Source organism: Platichthys flesus, chromosome 11 (assembly GCF_949316205.1).
Source record: "Platichthys flesus chromosome 11, fPlaFle2.1, whole genome shotgun sequence".
In the NCBI taxonomy this organism is placed as follows: Eukaryota; Metazoa; Chordata; class Actinopteri; order Pleuronectiformes; family Pleuronectidae; genus Platichthys; species Platichthys flesus.
This window is the reverse complement of record NC_084955.1, coordinates 11,468,188-11,489,366: the sequence shown is the minus strand read 5'-3', so window position 1 is coordinate 11,489,366 and position 21,179 is coordinate 11,468,188. Positions and strand designations below refer to the sequence as shown.

The 21,179-nt window shown below is 41.3% G+C and overlaps 1 protein-coding gene across 1 annotated transcript in view; it reads left to right on the top strand.

Moving 5' to 3' along the window:
* The window catches only part of cdkal1 (CDK5 regulatory subunit associated protein 1-like 1), a 224,467-nt gene extending 216,461 nt beyond the window's left edge, over positions 1-8,006 (top strand). Inside the window, exon 15 of the mRNA XM_062399418.1 lies at positions 6,368-8,006. Coding sequence (XP_062255402.1) covers positions 6,368-6,529 — 162 coding nt within the window. The 3' untranslated portion in view covers positions 6,530-8,006. The remainder of the gene's footprint in view (positions 1-6,367) is intronic.
* The last annotated feature ends 13,173 nt before the right edge of the window (positions 8,007-21,179 follow it).

Genomic DNA, 21,179 nt, shown 5'->3' with positions numbered 1-21,179 from the left:
ACGTTAATTGGAGTTTTTTCCTGTTCTGAACCACCACGAAGGGAAGTTGTTGTGAACACGTCTCACAACCTCTTGCTGCATTCTTCACTTAAGAAAGATTTTCTAGTCCTTTTCCAGAGTATATGTCTGAAAAAGGTTAAATAAATGTCCCTTCTCTTATTTTCATGAGCATCTGGAGTATGTGGACTTTTTCTTGATGTACAGCCTGTTGCGTTAAGTGACAACAGAAATGTCATTCTTACATTAATGACTTCTTATCATCATTTCCCTGCACTAAGTGCTGACCATAACACATCTAGAGGGCCCAGTAGTAAATTTTAGACTTTAATAACCCCCCCATGAGCATGCATACTTTCACTTTGACTGGTTACCAGTATTTTATCTAACCAATGGTATCCATGACACATGATGGAACTGAAGGCTTCATCACCTCCTTTATTCAAAATCACAGACCTTCATTTAAGTTGATCAGCAAGTGTTTGTCTACGATGTATGTTTATCTACATGTTACGTCTGTGTAACGTTTACCTGGAAAAAGTACACGTCATGTGTTTGAAACATACACGTGCACCCAACACCTGACTGTACACACATGTAGTGTTCTTCTGTATTTAGTTACTGTAACTCTGACCCTATTTGTGGAAAAAACGTGACACATACAGTCAATGTGGTTTAATCAGTCTGATGCCTGTGGAAAACAAATGTCTATCAGCAGGTGGGTGCTGGTGGTTTGTTGTGTTGCTCAGACGGCAGCAGAGGAAGCAGAGAGTGAGCAGGGTGACACACTCTCATGACGGCTTGGGTTTCTCTTATGTCCCAGGTAGCTGGTGCTAGATTGTGACACACAACCACTTGGCTTGAACACCAACCCAACTTGAATAACTGGAGCCAACGGCTAGAAGCTAAAAACAGTTCAATATAATCCAGAACAACAGAAGCAACACTTACCTCGGACACAGAGGATATTTGTCACTTTCTGATTGTTTTACGGAAGAAAAAAATCAATGATATTGATTTTCATACCAGTGTCTTGCAGACAAGAGCCACTGTTGCGTTTCTTGCTTTTGTTGACTTCGATGCACTTTCTATAAATAATGGGAGAAAATACTCACATTGCTCATGATCTACTGGTAAATTCCCAGTTTAATACCTTCACCAAGGAGGTTATTTTCTCATCTGCATTTGTTTGTCTGTTAGTTAGCAAGAATACTCTAAAGCTACTCAACTGATTTCCATGATATTAAATGGAGGGGTGGAGCACTTCGTAAATAATTCAGGATTGGGTGTTTTTCAACATTTTTAAATCAAATTTCAGATTTTGTGATTTTAAATGTTTTTTTATTAGTGGTGTGTTGGGCCTCGGCGGAGATGTGTGCTGCTTTAGTGCCCTTCTAGTTAGCCATAGTATAGTTACATATATATTATTGTGTTGTGTGCAAGTCAAGTTGGACAGGTTCATACATTCAGCTTGTGCGTGTGTAACATGAAAGTACAAGTTCTGTCAAAGTGTAACTTAACAGGATGTCGGATTACGAGACTGCAGATTTTTATCTGTGTAGATTGACAACAGGTATACATGTGTACACATACAGTGTCGTGACAGAGGGTTTTTACAGTTTTACTGATCGATGGTGGAAACTCCAGATGACAACAGAGAAAGACTCTGATTGATGTCCCCCACTGAGCTTCTATTACTCTGTTGTTGTCCCCTATAACTTCTAGACATTTGCACTGGGACTCGCAGTGACAGTGAAGTTCCAACAAAGATATTTATCTGAAACAGATAAGTTATTTATTATCAGTCTTTCATTTCTTCCCAGCATTTTTGTCCAGTTGTAAATACGGCTGCAGCTCATTGTCTCTGACACTGTGGCTTTGTCAAATCACCCGTGACTAAGCAGCCTGTCACTGTATCTGTTTACACATGCTCTCAGGCACGCGCACACACACACACACACACTGTCTAGAGTGACACTGACAGCTGGTGAGGATCATGTGAGAAATGTGACCACTGCACATTGTGCTTTGTGGCTTTTGTGGTGTGTGTCTGTATCTTTGTGTGAATATGAGATTTAAAAGAGACAAAAAAAGAATAGGTGCATGTTTGAATATGAAGCAGAAGAGAAAAGTGCGAGTCTTGGATGTTGAGGGAGAAGTGTCTGGCTGTGCTAGCCCCTCTGTACCCCTGGTGTAGTGCTAGATGATTTTCAAGAGGATTACTTTTCACTGTTCTACCGCTGTGAGCAGAGAGACAGACATTATCCACCTCAGTACACACACACACTTACTCACAAACACATGCTGGAACTCACTGCAGCTTTCAGGTGCTGATCACCAAAAGCCACATCTCTCATCTCTCCCTGCCCCCCCTTTCTTCCTCGCCATGCTTTCCTCATTTCTTTTCTGTTTTTCACCCCCCCCCCCCCCTCTCCTCCGATATCTCCCACTGTGCTGACATGCACCTACTGGCGCTTGGATTTTCACTTATCCTCCTAACTAGTAATAGATTTTAGACTGTACTTTTCAGTCTCTGTCCTGGCACCCCGTTGATAAAGACACCTGCAGAGAGACAGATAAGTAGACTGAACTTTTCTCCTCTCTCTGGTTTCATCAGTCCTTGGCTCTTCTGCTTCTCCTTTGGTCTCAGTTTACTGTAATTATTCAACAGTGACCTTTTTTCTTTCCTAAGCAAGCAAAGCCGTAAATAAAAGAGTGCTTTTAATATATTGTAGTTTTGCCATTCGCCTTCATTCTCTCATGGTTACAAAAGTTATGAATGTTGGAAAACAAAGTTCTCTTTTCCTCTTGGACATTCCACTGACATTTTGTGAGCTGACACTGAAAACCTATTAAAAGGGGATCAGTGTAACCTCAAAATAACTCAAATGTAGTTGTGCTGATGAGTTCAGATTGTGATTTTAACCCAGTTACAAAAATGGAGTGACGCCTGTGAGCTCGTTCAGGGGGTCGACTCGAGCTGCACTGCTCTGATCATGTGACATGCCTCACTCTCCACAATCCTCTCTCAGAGGTCCTTGTCTGACATGACCTCCGGAGAATGTCCGCACAATGCGATCTGGACTTTCTACAGAGTTTTATCTGAGATTCTCCACTCACACGCGTTCATAACCACACAGACATCTGTGCAGCATTCAGGATGTAACCTCTTACAACTTAGCCTGTTACAGAGATCATGTGTTTTTGTTTACAGCACATGGATACCAAAATCTCTCTTGACTTCTTTTTTGTAGACCTCTATGTGTGCAAAACCCATGCGTTCTCACATTCAGCCCTTTTGGAGAATATCATGAGACTATTTTGAGCTCAGTGCATGTCATAAAGTATTTCTACACAGTCTATTTTAGCTGCAAAGATTTCCTATCGCTCTCTTTACTTTTGAGTGCCTCTGTTGCACTGGGTCAGTATCGCTGCCTTGCCCCTCCACCTTCCCAGCATCCACCTGCAGGCTCCAACAGGATAAAGATATTTTTCCCATCTGTCCCAATTAGATCAATGTTACTGTACCTGGGGAAGTGATGAAGTCGGAGCCAAGAAGCCGAACTCTAACTATGATCTCACTGAACTTGTAATGAGGCTCATTGATATGATTTACTGTAAAGACACTGTGACTTGATCTGACTGCCACCTTGTTAAAAAGCACCCAATTGCTTTTCACGCATCAAAACATCGACAGCGGCTCAGTTTCACCATTAAAGTCCAACAATGGTCCCAGCATTAGGCAAATGAGGACGCGCCGGCCAGACCTCTGTTACCGATTCTCTCTCAACCTATTGTCTGCCATTACTGTAAGTGACCTATGGATGTGTCACGTAGGCGTTGTCAGTCATAGTATCCATCCTCCATTGTGTGCCGGAACAGGGAAACCATTCAGTCGAAGGGGAGAGAAGAAGAGTGGGTGGAAGATAGTGTTCGCTACCATCAGAGAAGACAAGGGAGCGGGAGCAGCGGGAGGGATGGAGCGGCAGAGTGCGCACACTGTGCAGCTGCTCATACACGCAGCCATGTGCATGTGGCTCATGTAGGTGTAGGGGCTGACTCTCAGTTACATAGGGACACATATTGTACATACAGGTAGGTGTTTGGATTCCACGGAGTCTGTCAGTCTTTTCACTTCACAGGTCACAGGTGCAGGAGGTGTGTATTCAAACTCCTACAAGTAACTTTTCAAGTTGATCATCGAGTTTCCGTCTCATGGAGGAACTTTTTTTGAATAACATAAGATGACAAGGTAACAGAGAACGTGCTCAGCCACATATTCATCATGGTAAACAGAATGATTTATATTGGGTAAATCTTAACTGGGGAAGAAGAAAAAAAAAGATGGAGGATGAAAGCTAATTGACTGATGACAGAGGATTTTCTGACAAGACTAGATGGAAACCCTTGAGTGGGAGTGAGAGAGCGGGGGAGGAGCGAGAAAGAGAGAAGGAGTCGGTGTGGCTTTGGTAAATATCAAAGCCTTACCTCTAACAGTGATCTCCGGTGAACTTGGTTAAAGGTCATTCTAGAAAGCCGCTGATCAATTGCTCGATATCATCCTGCCTCTGTGTCAACTTTCCTCTGTGGTGATAAGACATTTTACCAGCTGCCATGCAGAGGGAGACTTATAGTAACTACCACAAGGTCGTCCACATCGATCTCCACCGAGCTGTTGACAAGGGCTGCTTCTCTCTCTCAAATTAAAAAGGACCACGTCTTGTGTGGGGTTATTTATTTATTTATTTAGCGATCAATCGGTTTTGCGTGAAATCGGACCTCAGGTCTCGGCTCCCAGACATTAAGATAAAACTAAATAAATGTGTAATCTAACAGAATGATGATCAATGAGCGAGGGTGGAGGCCGGGGAGAAGCAGGGCAGCTTATCAATATTCAGTGTTGCCAACTGAATTATATTAACGGCGTCAATAACTGAAACATGTCAGCTTAGTTCTGATGGTTCTCTCGTCACCGCTGCAGTAACATTATAACCTTTACTTCCTCGTGTGTCTCTCCCTGACTGTATCGCTGTGCACCTTCTCCACATCAGCCAGATTCAATAGAATGCACTTTGTAGTAATTGAATCCAAGCAAACTGCATTAACTGCTTCACAGAGACACAATAGCATCATAATTGAAATGGGCTCATTTGCATAGGCAAATGGCCGGTTTTATGAACGCTTCATCCACAAAATATTGAAATAAGCAGTGGATTCCCAATTCTGTTTATTGTTGATGATTTCCAAATGAAAATCGGCTGCAGAGAGGGAGCAGCTGCAGAGAAAGAGAAGGTGGGGGGAGGGAGAAAGTGGAGGGAATAATGATGTCCTGTTTTTCTACCTTGCTCTCCTTAATTGTGGTGCGGCTCCAGTATCAATGGATCCTAATTTTAAGTGGCATCAGTAGATTTATTTCTAAATGTACTTAAGTATCAAAAGCAATGATCCACGAAGGGCGGTAATGTACCCCCTCACATAAAATGGCTCTTTTATAAAGATCCATGGGTTGAACAAATTGTAATCTGGCTGATCGATGTGGCAAAAATAAACTGCAGATATTTTCTTTCTCCTACCCTCCGGAGTTAATATTTTTTGTCCCCTGCTCCCCTGTCCTCATCGTTGCTCTTTCACGACTCATTAATTATCCAAAACAAAACTCTGATTTCAGATATTTGCTCTCTGCTGTCAAATGTCTGTTTTTGATGTTGATTTAATTTAAATATAGTTCCCTAATTGTGAATTATGGACTTTTGCTGCTGCACAAACTTGTGGGGGAGGACAAGAGGAGGGGTGTGTGTGTGTGTGTGTGTGTGTGTGTGTGTGTGTGTGTGTGTGTGTGTGTGTGTGTGTGTGTGTGTGTGTGTGTGTGTGTGTGTGTGTGTGTGTGTGTGTGTGTGTGTGTGTGTGTGTGTGTGTGTGTGCGTGCGTGCGTGCGTGCGTGCGTGCGTGCGTGCGTGCGAACATCACATAGAGAACATGACGGGAGGATTCATGCTGTGTTAATTGAAGTAGCTCATTTTTTAACCATGAACACTTCTGCAGTGCTGATTGATGAACAGTGCACATTACTTGAAACACTTAATACTTACCTTACATATGAATTATTCTCCTAATGAGCAGGAAGACCCCTGTAATGGTGAACACCCATCATGCAGTGTGACTGAATTACTGTGAATTATATATCGGATCCAGGAATCTATGTGTCTCTGCTGAGGACAGCAATCTAACCAAGTCCGTCTCAAAGAATACAGTATATTATTATAGTGTTAATAATGTGAGGATGATTGTGAATGAATGACACATGAAGAGTCTCTACCCCTTGTTGATCTCAGTCTCACGTGGTTGTCTTTCTGTGCGTTTCCCTCCTCAGGAACCGATTCCTAACGGCATCCAGAGTTGCTCTTCTATTTCCTCTTCGTCCACCCTGCTGATCGGCTCCTACAGTCTGGACAGGGAGGCTCTGAAGAAGCTGGGGATCGGACTCGCTCTGGCTGCAGCCGTCTTGGCCTTTATCTTGGAGAAGGTGTTCTGATGTTTGATCTGTGGGCAGGAAGGAGGACTGTGAACATGGGCGAGCACAGTGACATCACAGGAAACTGTGAAGAGTTCGAATGCAGCGACACAATAACTTTTCTCCTCAGATCACAGGCTCCACGGGATCTCAGACAGAGGACGTGAGTGACACCCACAAAGTCACGGATCCTGTTAGTTAGTCCTACTTTTTAATTACAGGACGTACAATCATTTTACTTTGTTATGTTGATTCTACTAAAGTTACATCAGTGTCTTCTCCTGTTAGTCAAGTAGGAGTAATGGGCAAACACTTTTTATTTAGATTCCCTTGGTACAAATTACACTTTGGTTATACTATATTTTAATTGGAATCTATTTCAAACACAGATTCAGTTTCACGTTTAATGCCTCATTTTGAGTTTTCAGGCTGTTTCAGGGCGAAGCTTCATGTAGGCTGTGTGATAACTGCAGGCTGGAATTAAATAAACAGCCAGAGACGTGTTTTGAAGCACGTTTCTGGATTTTGTTGCTGTTTCACAGACAAATGAAGCACAGCTCAATTAATTCTTCCCCAGGAAAAGACATTCTGGAGATTAGGATCATCAGCACCACAACAAAGTCTGTCACTTTGCTTGTAGATTTCCAAACATTGTGTACTACAGAGCTGCCCGTCCCTCCTTTGATGCATTGAATTGTGCTTACTTTACAGGATGTGTTATTTAACTTTGTGGAAAGCAGTAGCATGCTGTATAATTCTCTGATTTAAGGTAATTCTACCTTGTGTTTCAAAGTATTTATTTTTGAATTAGAGATGTTGACAGCACAGTATCAGAGCTACATAATGAAAGTGTTTGAAGCTGTTTTAACGTTTTATTCTTTGGTTAAATCTTTTGTTTAAATTGTTTTACTTGTGTCATTTCATGTTTTTTGCCTCTTCAAAGTCAAACGTAATGAATTTGTAATGTACATCTCATTATAACTGATGAGTTACGACATGAATGGGCCAGATGGACGATCGAGACTTTATGTCATCCGACAGATTGGTTTGTATGTGATGAGCTGCTTTGGTGCCAACTATAGAAATGTTTCATTTATTCTCACTTTCCTGCTGCATCCTTGATACTCTGGATAATCCTTAGAACACCATTGGTTTTCATGTAGATAAATATTCCATCTAAAACTCATCATCAGAAAAAGATCTGTGTATTATCCAAACCATCAAAAATAATATTGAAAACCCTGTGAATGTGTGGGAGCAGAAGCCTCAGAGCCAGATATCTCAACACGTGGACAAACAAAACATCACTAGAGATAATTGAGATGTATTTTCTTTGTGTGTACTTCAGGTGAACTGACCCTGTGATACAACTGTTCTGTCGATATGTGGACTTCTGTTTGACATGTATAGTTTGAGTCATTATTGAAATGGACTGTATTTTGCTTTTTGTATGTCCCAACCACCAAAAACAGTTTAATAAAGGTCAACATCATATTTTCATGAGTGTGAATTTATCGACTAGTTTACTGAACAAACTTCAGACTTTTTACTATAAAATAAGTCCCATGGAATGAATATTCCAAAAGTCCCCTGTCTCTTTCCCGTGCTCGCTTGTTGTCATGCATAGATTCTGCCTGTTTCTTTTGAGGTACACGGTCCCAACATGTGCTCGGAAATCTCAGACAGTTAATAATGCATGCCCCAATTTATGTGTCGCATGGCACTGGCACATACGTCTGTGTCATTTTTATGTTTGTGTGTGTGTGTGTGTGTGTGTACATGCATTGCATATATTTCCAGTCACAAGTGTCTCTTTAAGCTTGTTTGTGAGCTTGTTTCTGTGTCAGAAGGTTTTGTGTGTGTATCTGCACACGCCTGCGCTGTCTCGTGTGTTGTAGGTTCCTCCGATGCTTAATTTAGCAGAAAGCCAGTGTGTGTGTGTGGTTCAAGAGTAACAGGACTCATCACTCTCTTGTTGAGAAAGCCCTGTTGTTATATATACCACTGTTTGCAGCCTACACACACACACACACACCACCTTTGTATTATCCAAGTAAATGATGCATGTCACATGTTGTGTTAACACTGCATGTGTGTACCCTGACTTTTTCTCACCTCTCCGAAGCATGTCACACGCAGACACACACACGCACACTCACACACACAACTTGCAACCAAACCGGCACCAAAGCTTTATATTACCAGATCAAATGATGCGTGTCTTACACATAGACACTCACAGTAGCTTTGTATTATGTGATCAAATGATGCGTGTAGCTATGTAGCTTGTTACATCCATCCAGCAGTGCCCTATATTATTCTGCAGCCATCCATACTGTGTGACAGTTCTTTTGATGCTTTGTAAGCACATTTCCTCCTTGTGTATGTCAGTTACACTGCAATGTTCTCCAATGAAATATGGATGCAGCGACACCCTTTATGTTTGGGAGATCATCACTTACTATGAAATATTGAGGTGGGAGCCATGGAAAGGAGATCATTATTCACTTGGCATCATTCACTTCAGTTGTTTCTAATAAAAGCAGGACTTTCTGAATTCTTGTCTCAGTTGCAGCTGTTTTCAATTTGTCATCTGCATGGCGACGTCCGTTTGATGTGAAGCCGAGCGACGCTGGACATGAGACAAATGCGCCGGAGGTTGAACGCGCTCGCCTGCGCATCTACATTTCATTTCATTTAATTGAAGGTTGTTTTGAAGTGTGAGTGGTTTGTCTTGAGAACATGTTGTTGGTTCTTAGAGGAGAGTGTTTTATTTTTTAAGACGATTAATGTAAATAAATACTTTGATGAGAGTGCAACTCCGTGAAGTATCTCAGGATGAATCTGATGCAAGTGCTAGATCAGTCTAAAGTCTTTGTTTTTAAACTATATGTGATTTATTTGATTTGAACCAGGTGGAGAACCTCAAAACCTTCTGTGAGGCAGTTTGAAGCAAAAATTAATCTAATCAGAAATACATTAAAATAAACTAGAATGGATCCACCAAAGCCCAACATTCCAGTTAAACTCAGTCAAGCTGCACCAAGTTGGACACACTCATCGATATGAGTCTCCTGAATATGCCTCATTTCTCTGGGAAAATGTTCAACAAATCTAAATCCGAATGGAAAGTGGAGAATTGAGTGGCTTCTTCTTTGGGTCACCCTCCACAGAGGTATATTGAAAGCATTAGTAAAGAGTAGATTTTGAGTAATCTGCTTCCACACAAACAAACAAACTCCCAGACAGGCAAAACTCTCACAACAGCATTTTTTCTGCTGTAAAATAAGATGGCACACAACAGTAGAAAACATGCTCTTCAGCATGTTTACTTCTGGCTGAATGTCAGGTCACTGTTATGGCTGACATGCATCGTGGCAACTGCCAGGGAGGCAGCACATGGAGCAACATTACATTTTTTAGTTGGTTGAAGTAAAAGACAATTGCTCCTGGATAAAAAATTAACAAATTCCACTCTCCGGTTTGGTGTCTATAAAGGAGTTTTCATGAGCCCACATCCTGAAAGAGACAATATTGTGTGGACAACTTTAGTGATGAGCGAGCTAATAGCTAAGAAGCTGAAAACATCTTGTGTCAGTGTGTCTTGAAGAGCTGTGAGACTGAAGAAAAACTGAAGGACACCTCAAGAAATGCTCAGTTTTTCTCTGTCTTTCTGTGTGTGAGAGGAATTGAGTGTTTTTGGAAACAACACACTATTCTTCTAAAGGTAAATGTTTGTCAGCCAGTTGTAGCATCATCATCATTATCATCAGACATCAGACAAGTGGCCCCTAGAGGAGCAGTTCCAGCCATCTCACCAGTGCAGTGTGTGTTCATTGATTTAATATGACCATGATATGACCATTAGAATGTTTTGAATGAGCCTTGATGGGGAAAAGGTTCCTCTCGCCTGCTCTGAACTCACATTATGGGTTTAAAGGTGAAAAAGGCTGTGACAGCAGAGCGAGAGAACACTTTCGTTGTACTTTAGCAGACGGAGCATTACGAGGGTCAACCGACGAGTCGCAGCAGGAGGGAGAAGAATGAAGATATCTCTACATTTTCAAAAGTAGAAGTGTTAATAAAAGAAAGGTGGTGACACACTGCATGTTTTAATGCCTTTGTCGTCCAAGTGCAGTGAAATTTCCACCAATGATTTCAGTGTCTGTCTCGACTAATTCAGTTACTCTAAAGTGTTTATTTGTGAATAATAAAAACAACCATAAAAAAATGATGGATCTTCGTCTTTTTACCTCGGAGGTTGTGAAAAAACGGTCACATAGATACTTCTTTTTCAGTAAAGCTGAAGACGTCCGACTGTGTGTGACATCAAAACATATAATTTCATAATACCATAGTTCTTTAGGCAGAAAGGTCCAAGAAATAATTTTAATTTTTTAATTTTTAAGTTACTTTTACTAACAAGTATTAGCCAAAATAACCCATTAACTGACATATACCACATTCAGTATAACTACATACATAAAGCATCAGAATGAGGATTTTATCAGGAATATTCTAAAGATACAACATAGTATGAAGAGACCAATCTTTAGTGTATTTAGACATTATTCCAATGTATGATTTTCTAGTATAGTATCTATTATTAATATAGGTATAGTCTGGTGAAGCACAACTATGTAGCAACAATGTGAAGCAGTTACTCCATTGGTACCTGCATTTCTGTAACACAGCACCTATAGAAACCACATTTTGTAAATAATTGAACATTTTCACACCTTCTTGTATGAAGTGAGGGCATGTGTGTCCTCTGACATGTTCTGTTTCTGAGGTCAAAGAAAGACACACTTGAACCGGTGAGATGTAGTCAGGGACATGAAGCCCCAGGACCCAGTACTCTCACCATCAGCGATAAAACAATGCACAACGTCAACAAGCCCGTAAGACAAGGCTGACTTCTCTCCTAGTTTACTAGTTATTCTTCATACCGAGCCGATCGGAAAAAAACAGGCAAACCCACACAAAAATAAACTTGCAATCAAACCTCAGTTCTGCAGAAGATGAATTCGCTGGCAGATGAACGACGTGACGCCACCGACTGGCACGAGTTCAGCCAATGCAGAGAATCCTGACATTAGCCGCTGCCTGACAGAGCTTCTCATTAGCCACCATCTCACACTGTGACCTTTTCATTTCTGCCTAACGAAGGAGATTCCTCACTGTCTTTTTAATTTCGCTGAAGCTTCGGCTTGTGTGTTTGTCTGAATTTATACATGAAGCCGGATGCATCGCCTGAATAATAAAAGCTGAGGCTTGATCGAGTTAGTGAGATCAGGAATATCGGCAATCACACCTTAAACTTTGACTTTAAACATGGTTCAATATGAATGAAAAGTATATATAGAGTCCAGTGGTCCACGTACTTATTCAGAATTTATAGATTTACTATATGTTTCAGAGCCTTTACAGTTTTGCATAGAATGGCTTTTTTAGCGTGTGGAAGAAAAAAAAGGAAGAAAAGATCCAAGATATGAAGAAATGTGGATTTTCTTTCTCTTTAAGGTTTATTTTTAGCACCTTTTTTACCAGGCAAGCAATCAGAAAAGTATGGAGATTAAATCCTGACATAATTAAAATGTTGACTTTTGCCAGGTTTAGTGTAATTTAGCTTAGTGAAGCACTCATCATGCTTCACAACTGCCTCATGAAAAACATCAACTTGTTTTTTTCCTCCTTGTTAGCTCAATATTTCAGCAGCATGTGTGTACGTGTGAGTCGAAGCTGCAGCGGCTTCACGTTACGATACCGAGACAAGAATGTTGAAGGTGCTATTGAAATATTTACACGTTCAAAACACTTGTATCACTTGTTTGTTTGTTAACGCTGACACTAATTGACACAGGATGCAGTGACGAAAAACACGGAGATACTTTGTGTGTTTGTGTGTGTATGTCTGTGTGTGTGTGTGGAGGTCTATCTCGCCCCAGGGCAGACACAGAGTAACAGCAGTGACTGACACTACCTCACAACTGAGGCCTGGCTGAAACAATGTCTATAAATAATGTGTGTGTGAGTGTGTGGTTGCAACCCGACCTCATCAGAAAACGTGTAATACCTACGTTGGTCCACTTGAAAAAAAATTGTAGTTTTCTTCCAATTTGGCCTCTCAAATTGGGAGAAGCCTACGTTTTTGTCTGCCCATTATTTTTGCATTGGTGTGTGCCCACATCACGTGACTCTCAAGTTCCGGTCTGTTTAAACGGAAACGGCGGACATTCCTTTTAATTTTTCAGATAAAAATGAAATTTTATAATATAGTTTGCGCATTAAAATACATTCTGACACCTTTTCTAGAGAGAAATTATCTATTTGCTTCCATAATGTTCAGCCAGTTCATTCTTATGATCTATATTTTAATTGTTATCACGAATATTTTTTCAGATCTCGGCTGAAAATCGTAGAAATGTAACATTTTTATTGTTGCTATGGAAGCTGCCATGCGGTACACCACGTCGTAGCGTGCTGATGAATCATCGTCCGTGCGCTGTGTCGTTCACTGAGCCAGAATGTTATTTACTTTATTTGATATTAATATATGGTGAAAGATTACACCTCTAATTCCACGCATCTAAGAAGGCTCCGCAACTACGTTCATACCGAGGCCGGCCCGATTTTCTGATGAGACTGGGTTAGTGTGTGTGTGTGTGTGTGTGTGTGTAGGTATGTGTGTGTCCTAATTAGCAGCCACTACCCTGGTTCTACTGGAGTTTGAAGAAACAGAGGAAATCTGTTGTTTCCTCTCCTTTCATTAACAGAGTCACTGTTTGATTAAACTGTGACTGCATACACACTCAAATTGTTTGTTTAGTGTGTCTGCAGCACAGTTTGGGTGAACAGTTCTTTAAAGGCTGATTTCCCCTCCGACAGCACACCCCCATTGTAAAAGAGAATGATAATTGTATCATGATTCAATGATTTTAGTGAATTAAAGTTTTTCACTGTATCATTTAGAATTTTTCTTCCTTGATGTATAATTTGGTGACATAATGATCGTTATATCCAGCTGACTGTCTGTGGGTCCGTCTGTTATTAATTTCACATGGACTGAGACATTTCTGGAGCAGAACTCAAAAACCCCAAGTAATTTTTTATCAAACTTAACAACTATGTTAATCAAGGTGTAAATTAGTTCCTCTAACATCTTGGGTTTCGTGTAACTATGGCAGCACCAATTAATCTGCTCCTTCAAATGTGTGCGTGTTGAGGAAGACGTTTTCTCTGCTTCAATTATATTTAGATTAGGAAATCCATTCCTCTTAATTCCGAGCAAGAACCATAATTTTGTGGTCTTGCCTCCAAGTCCCTACTCAGAGGAATATCAGTGTGCACCTTATGTTTCTGATCAGAGCTGCTTCATTTTTTATTTTATTACTCTAGCTGTAGTGAAAAAAAACCTTTTGTAAAAACTGTGGAAATTCTGTCATTTAACTGTTTTCATTAAGGCAAATGCCAAAGACTAATCATAGAATTGTGTATTTGCATAAGTATTAACCTAAAATGTGTGAAAAACAATATCTATTATCCCACAACTAGGCCCCAGTGCAATTGCTGGATGCAAATGGAGCCCACATGGGTGTGACCAATTAATTTTTGTAATTTTGGTGACCAACATGCTTTGTCGCTTTCTGTCTCCACCTCCCACCCTCCTCTCATTCTCTCCGTCTCACCCTGCCTTCCCATTTCTATAGGCTGAGGTCTGCTCACTGTGTGCTAAGCACTTCAGTGCCTCTGGAACAGAGGGGAAAATGACTTGGCAAGCATATCCATTCCTAATCATATGTGCTGTGTGTGTGTGAGTGTGAGTGTGTGTGTGTGTGTGTGTGTGTGTTTGTGTGTGTGTGTGTGAGCCTTCATGCCAGCTTCGTCCAAGCATTTCCTTTGGTGGCCCTTGTGCCTGCATTAGGTGATTGCTGAGTTTTTATCTACATACACATTCAAACACATACACACAAAAAAACGCAGACACGTACAGACACACACAGGCGCAGACACACACACACACACATACACCCCGTTGTTGCTGCAAAGCAAACTGGGAATTCACAGCCTGCTGTGAGAGGCAGAGATTGGCTCTATTGAGTGTCTTGGTGGCTTGCCAGCTCTGTTTTAGTGTATATGTCTTTGTGTGTCTGTGATTCTGTGTCTGTCTATCTGTGTGCGTGTGTCTGTATGTGTGCGTGTGTGTGTGTGTGTGTGTGTGTGTTTGATGGGCTTACACATCTTTGACTTTGAGCGGGTTAGGGTGGTTGTATGCACCAGTGGGACGAGGGACCAAAGTCAACATTTTAGCAGCATTGTTGTTGAAAGCTCTTTAATAAGCTCACAGAGACGTGGAAGTGCTGCAGCATTACTTGGTGTTAAAAGCTGTTCTTAGTTTGAAGACAGTTTTTAAAGGCCCCACTTTTCTGTTGAGCTTTGAAGAAATCCTTGTTTTTATGTCACTTTTCATTTGTCTAGGTTGTAAACTGTCTGCATAGGAGAGAGTGAATTAAATCTACGCTCAGTTCATGACTTCTGTAAAAATTAAAAGTTACTGTAAATTGTGTGAATCTCTATGAAATAATTTGAATCAAAAACTAATTTTCCGCACTGCTCCCAGTAAAGGCGGCGAGCACCTCTTATATATGTCTCACTCAGGTTTAACAACTGATTTAATTGAGAAATCATAATTTTCTATTTGTGCAATTTCAATATCACATCTGTGCAAAGCTGTTTTGATTCTGTTTACTTCGTACATATTTCTACCTTTTAGAGTTTCTTGTGTTTACATTGTAAATTTTACTATTTTATAACCTTTACTCTGTGTATATCACTTTCCTTTTTACTGCTGTAACATTCGTATCTCTGCATTTCTTCATCGTTGGACTGATAAAGGATTATCTTATCTTATGTTATCTATTCTTACCAAAGTTTCTCACACTCCTGTATGTTTGAGATTCGTTGTAGAAGTGTTCATGGAAAGGAAAACAGCTCAAAGACTCTTTAAATGCATCTCATATCCAGATTGTATCCAGATATGATTTCAACCTGATCACATCAACAAGTAGTGATAATATTATCTCGACTGTCGAAATTGAGATCTGAACCGTCTGTCCAGGTCAGGTCGTACCCTCCTCATATTTGCATCTGTCTAAGAAAATAAAATAAGAGAAGGAGATGGTGGCCATTAAGGAGCTGCGTTATTTTCTCTGCTTGCTTTTCAGATAAGCGTCTTGTGGTTTCACCCTCGACTTTCTGTTATAACATGATCCTCAGTGCATCTACACCAGTCCCTATATGTGTTCAAGCATAACATGTATTTATTCCTTCTCACAAATACTGTAGGTGATGGCGGTCTGGCGACTCACTTTTCAGAATTGTACAAAGGTAACTTTTAGAGGAAACTTTGGTGATTATCACAGTGTGAGTCATTTATCAAGTTGTAGCTTAATGAACCATAGGAGCCACTTTTTCATCAAACAGCAGGCGTGTGCTATTAGACAAGAATCACAGAAAGCAGTGAGAAGTCACCTAAAGGTCTCACGGCTCTTTTCCTTTTCTGCTAATGTTTATTAGAGTCCATCACATGGCAGCCATGAAACTTTTTAATGATGTTGCCATGGGAATAACTGTACATTGCCTGGGACTCCTGAGGGCCAGCTTTTTGTTGCCATGGTGAAGTGTTCCTGTGGCGAATGTCCGCAAATGAAACATTGCTCATTTACATGACTACATTGTTAATGTTTCATGACAATGGTCTCACAGGGAGATCAGTGTTTTCTTAGGCTGAGCCAGGCTCCTGTGCTCTTGACAGATTGCTGGAGTGGAATTGCTAAGTAATACTGTAATAACATGTTGCATGTGTTTGATGAATATGACCAACATTCATGCACAGCCCTGAACGTCTGGGCAGCAGCCCGGCCTAGTTTAACACATTTCAAAGTCTGAAACACAGATCTCTCTCCAGTCTTCATCCAAGAGCGCAGGCTTTCATTTTGATTGCAATGTTTCTTTGTGGAAGGTTCAGATTTTGTAATGTTTCCCTCAAAATTCAGACCCTTCTCTCAAATAGCTTCTGCTCACATGCAAGTGTTCTCTGCTCCTGCTCAAAACTGCTCCAGCTCCAATTTGCCTCAGTGTGTGTCCCTCTCCTCAAAAGTTCTGCTCTCAGATTTTGCCCTTGAACTTTGGTTTTTGTGTCAACTTGCCCCAACCAATAGAACGTAAGGAATGACGAGGACCACTGATATCGTCAGCACACTTGCGTGAACTCAACTTAGCGTCCTTTACAGGCAGTAACTGTTTAACCAAGTCCAGCGGATACCTCACCACGGCTGTATTTGACTTTAATGGTGCTTCTGCTGTCTTCAGATTCAAGTGGACAGTATATCTGAGTGCTAACAAAGAGTTCGGAGCAGAGTGAAGCGAGTTCGGACATTAGCAGTGAGAGAGGGGGACAGGGTTTTGAGGAATAATGCTCTCATAACAACAGACCATTGTATTCAGCCACGACAGGAAACACTCTGTACTAAAGTCTCAATTCGTTGCGACTCAGGTAATTATATAGAAAACATATTTTTTTGATCAACACTAAAGAGCAAATTGGTGATGACGCTCTGTTGGTCAATCGATCCACTGTTTTGATCCAGACTCAAGTAATTGGATGGATGCTGTAAACTTTTGCACAGAGTTGTATGATCCTCAGAGGATGAATCCCACTGACTATGATGAACCCCTGACTCTTCCTGTAGACCCACCAGCTCAAAGCTTCCACTGATTAGATTGGATTCTCATTATGAACATAGTCATTAGGTTTGCTCGAGATATGTATCCCATTGATTTTGATCTGAAGTTTCCTATAAAACTAACACTTGGATCGCGATATTAGTATTTTTGAATTTAGCACACACTGTGGTCGACATAGATTCAGGGGCGGCAACTTTAGGAGGCTGCTTTTGACTATTGATTGCATCACAGCAGCATCACTAAGCTGCCCCACCTCGAAACCTCCTTCACATGCGTCCTTCCATCCCCACGTGAGGAAGGATCCATTGGTCAGGTCCCTCTCGGACCAAACTTTCTTTGGACAAATGGTGCCGAGGCTAACGACCTAGCTATCTGGAGTGATGAAGCTGCAGTAAGTGCAGCCGCTCAAAGCAGCTAGCGATGCAACGCTAAGAGCAGGACAAGCTGCTAAAGCAAACAGGAAATCCTCCGTAGACCAGACTTTCTCATTTCAGTCAAATGGGACACAGCTCACAGGTTGTAGACATTCCCACTGTCAGAGTATTGGCAGTCTGAAGCTTGCATTTAGTGCAAATCATCACTATGTCTTAGTACGTTTTCACACAGCAGCAAGCTGTTACGTCGAAATCGATAATTTTCCTTTGCATAACTTTAAAGCTCTGTGTAAGAAGGTTTTTCTTCTTTTTTAGTGTTTAGAAGTAACCTGCTTATAATTACAGGCACCATTATGTCACCCTTCCCTTTGAGTTGACCTTGTCATAAGATCTTTAGACTGACTGAAGGAATCAGTAGAAAGACATGGCAGGATTTTGGAAGGAGGCTGTCAACGGATGTTTGATGGAATTATAAAGACACATGCACACACGCACACTCAGGTTAAGCCGATCCTGTAAATGATGGTGGAGATCATTTATTGGAAGCTTATTGTAAGATGGGATGTGGAAGAGCAGGGGATCTGTGTGTGTGTCAGGGAATTGTTATGGGATGAAGAGCAATTAAAGTACATTCAAGAGAGAGAGAGAAAGAAAGAACAAGAGTCTCAAAGAGTGAGATGACTGGCGGTTTTCTGCCAACATTGATTAATGTCCGCCACCTCTAATTGAAGACGTGTCACACTGTTTGAACCACGTCACAGGGAAACGTGTGGGCTGAGTGGGCTTTTCAGGAGTGGACGAGTCGAGTTAATGACTTGTATCACGTCTCAGATTGTGTTGTGTTCACAGGAACTTCTACCCAGATGACAGTGAATACGTTAGTCCCCTCTAAGGACAGACATCAAATCCCAAACTGTACAAACTATGTGAATTATTTGCATTTACAAAAGGCCCCAGTGTGTTCTAGTCCTACAGAGACAAACTACATCTTGATCAGAGGGAATTGACTCAGCTGTATTAAATCTGTTATAACAGAGCATAGGCTCTGCTATTATTCTACAAGTGCTTGTCTAATTTTATGCTTCATATTTATTTACAAACATATTGTCAGTTGTTAGTTCAGGAAAAGGAAAGTAAATTTCAAATCTCCACCCAAGATTCCCTAACAAATTCAATCAAACTGTACCAAATTTCACACTTTAACCAATATTGATAATCAATAATTGAGTGCAACCAAAAACTACACAACATGTCAACACACTGTTTAACTACCCATATGTCTGCTTTAGCTTTTTATTGCCTCTGCATGTAGACCCACATAGAGGCTGATAACCCATGCAGAGTGCCTCCTCCATCTAGGTAGGAGCATTTCTACTAATCTCTGACCCACATGGCTCCAGTGGAACAAGCTTCACTGTTACATCACATTATCTACATATATGTATGTACATGTATCTCATCAATGTAACACATTTTAATTCCCTCATCTCTTTATATTACAACTCCAACCCCAGGAACCCTCTCATGTTCCAGTCTCCTCTGCTTTGATGGGACTGAATGCTGCGTGTCAGCAGAGAAAGTGACATCATGACAAAAAGTCTGCGACTGATACGACGACGCATCTGCAGCCGAATGAGAGAAATGTGGCGTGTTGCATAACAGCTCTCCATCGGCAGCAGCAGCAGCTCATCACTCTTTCTTTCCCCCGCTTCCTCTGTGTCTAAATCATCCCTCTTCCTCCACCACTCATCTGTCTCCTTCGCTCTCTCATGTCTTCATTCTTAATTTATTGTCAGCCTATTCCACACACACACACACACAAACACACACACACACACACACACACATTTGTATACTTCAAGCACTTTTACTGTACAGCTCTGATAAGCGGGACATGTTATTTAACAGGCACATCACCTGATTGTGTGAGTGTGTGTGTGTGTGTGTGTGGTTGTGTGTGAGAGAATTGAGCGGTGACAGGTTAAAAGTGACTTAATATCACAACTAATTACACACACATGCAAAGCTTTCATGTCTGTTTTGCCTGCTGCTTGGGAAGAGCTTTTTCTTCTTGAACGCAGCTTTACTCCTGACAGTTGTCGAGGCAGGCGGTCTCTTCCAACTCGTGGCAAAACAACAATCACACGTACGGAGTTGAGAAGTCATTCGCAGGGCAGCCTCGCAGCGGGAGCAGTCAGAGAATACAAAATGAACAGAGGAGGAGAAATAATAATGGCATCCAAAATGCCCTTCAGACATTTTCATCACATTTTTGTGTCATGCTTCTTTCTTTCTTTTTTTTTTTTTTTTTACCCTATGCAATTTTTTTCCTCCCTCGCTCGTCCCTCTTGCTTATTCATCTCTTCCTCACTTTCTTCCTCTTTCCCCACTTCCTCTCCTTCTCGTCTTCGGCAGCTCCGGTTGATTTAATGTCAGCTCTGCTGAGACAAACAGATCTGAGCTCAGGAGAGTGTGAGAGAGGAGAAGAGAGAAGATGGGTTCAGACGGGAAGGTAAGGTTGGAAAACACAGTTTAAAAAGGAAAAAGAGATCAATAAATGTACGACAATGGTAAAGAGAGAAAAACAAAACTCAGACTGAGGGAACTGATACGGGAGAGATAGCACTCAGCCTTCCCACAATCCTTTACTCCTCTTACAGGAGAGGCAATTACAATTTCACAGGTTGAAATTAAAATCCCCCATGGTGTGTGTGTGTGTGTGTGTGTGTGTGTGTGTGTGTGTGTGTGTGTGAGAGAGAGATAGAGCAAGCTGTCAAAGTGATTTCAAGCTGTTTATAGCCTTAGCTCACCAAAAGGGGAAAGATTCTAAATCCGCCTCCTCCTCCTCTTCTCTCTTAAAAAAAGAGAAAAAAGAAAAACTAATTCCTTGAATATTAATTGCCTGGCTCGCTCTTGACGATCGGCTTATTTGTTTGTGATGAGGCTGCAGAAGAAAAGTACCCATAATCCCTGTCTCTTTCTCTTTCTCTCACACTGTCTACTGTCTGCATTAATATTTCTTCCCATCCCTTCCCTCTGCTCTCGCTGTTTTCCGTATTCGTAAAAAAAAAAAATTCTTCAGGAAAAATAAATTGACAAAGTGTCTCAAAGTTGCTGTAGCGGTTTCATCTAACACCAAAGTTCTGGTATCTAATTTCTGGCCCTGCTTTATTTACATCCCTAAAGATTTATGGCCCACGTCAGGTTTCATTTTCAAGCCCCAGTGTGTAAGCTTGATTTATTCCCATTATAATAGTATCTCCAGTTTCCAGTTCCTCTCTCCGATTCCTTACGGCACACTGTGAAGGCTACAAGCGCTATATAATCTCTCAGAGTGTTCCTATCAGTCATCAGCGTTTATAGGGTATCAACCTTTATTCATCCAGGGAAAGTCAACCGAGCGCACTCGCTTTTTATTACAGCAACACTCCGGCTCACTTTCACAGCTGGGGACGAGGGCGTGTGACCGCACTCTCTCGCTATCGTCCACTCAGACGCTCTCACAGGCAACTGAGGGCTGGACGTCTTGCTCAAGGGCAGCTGCACTGTGG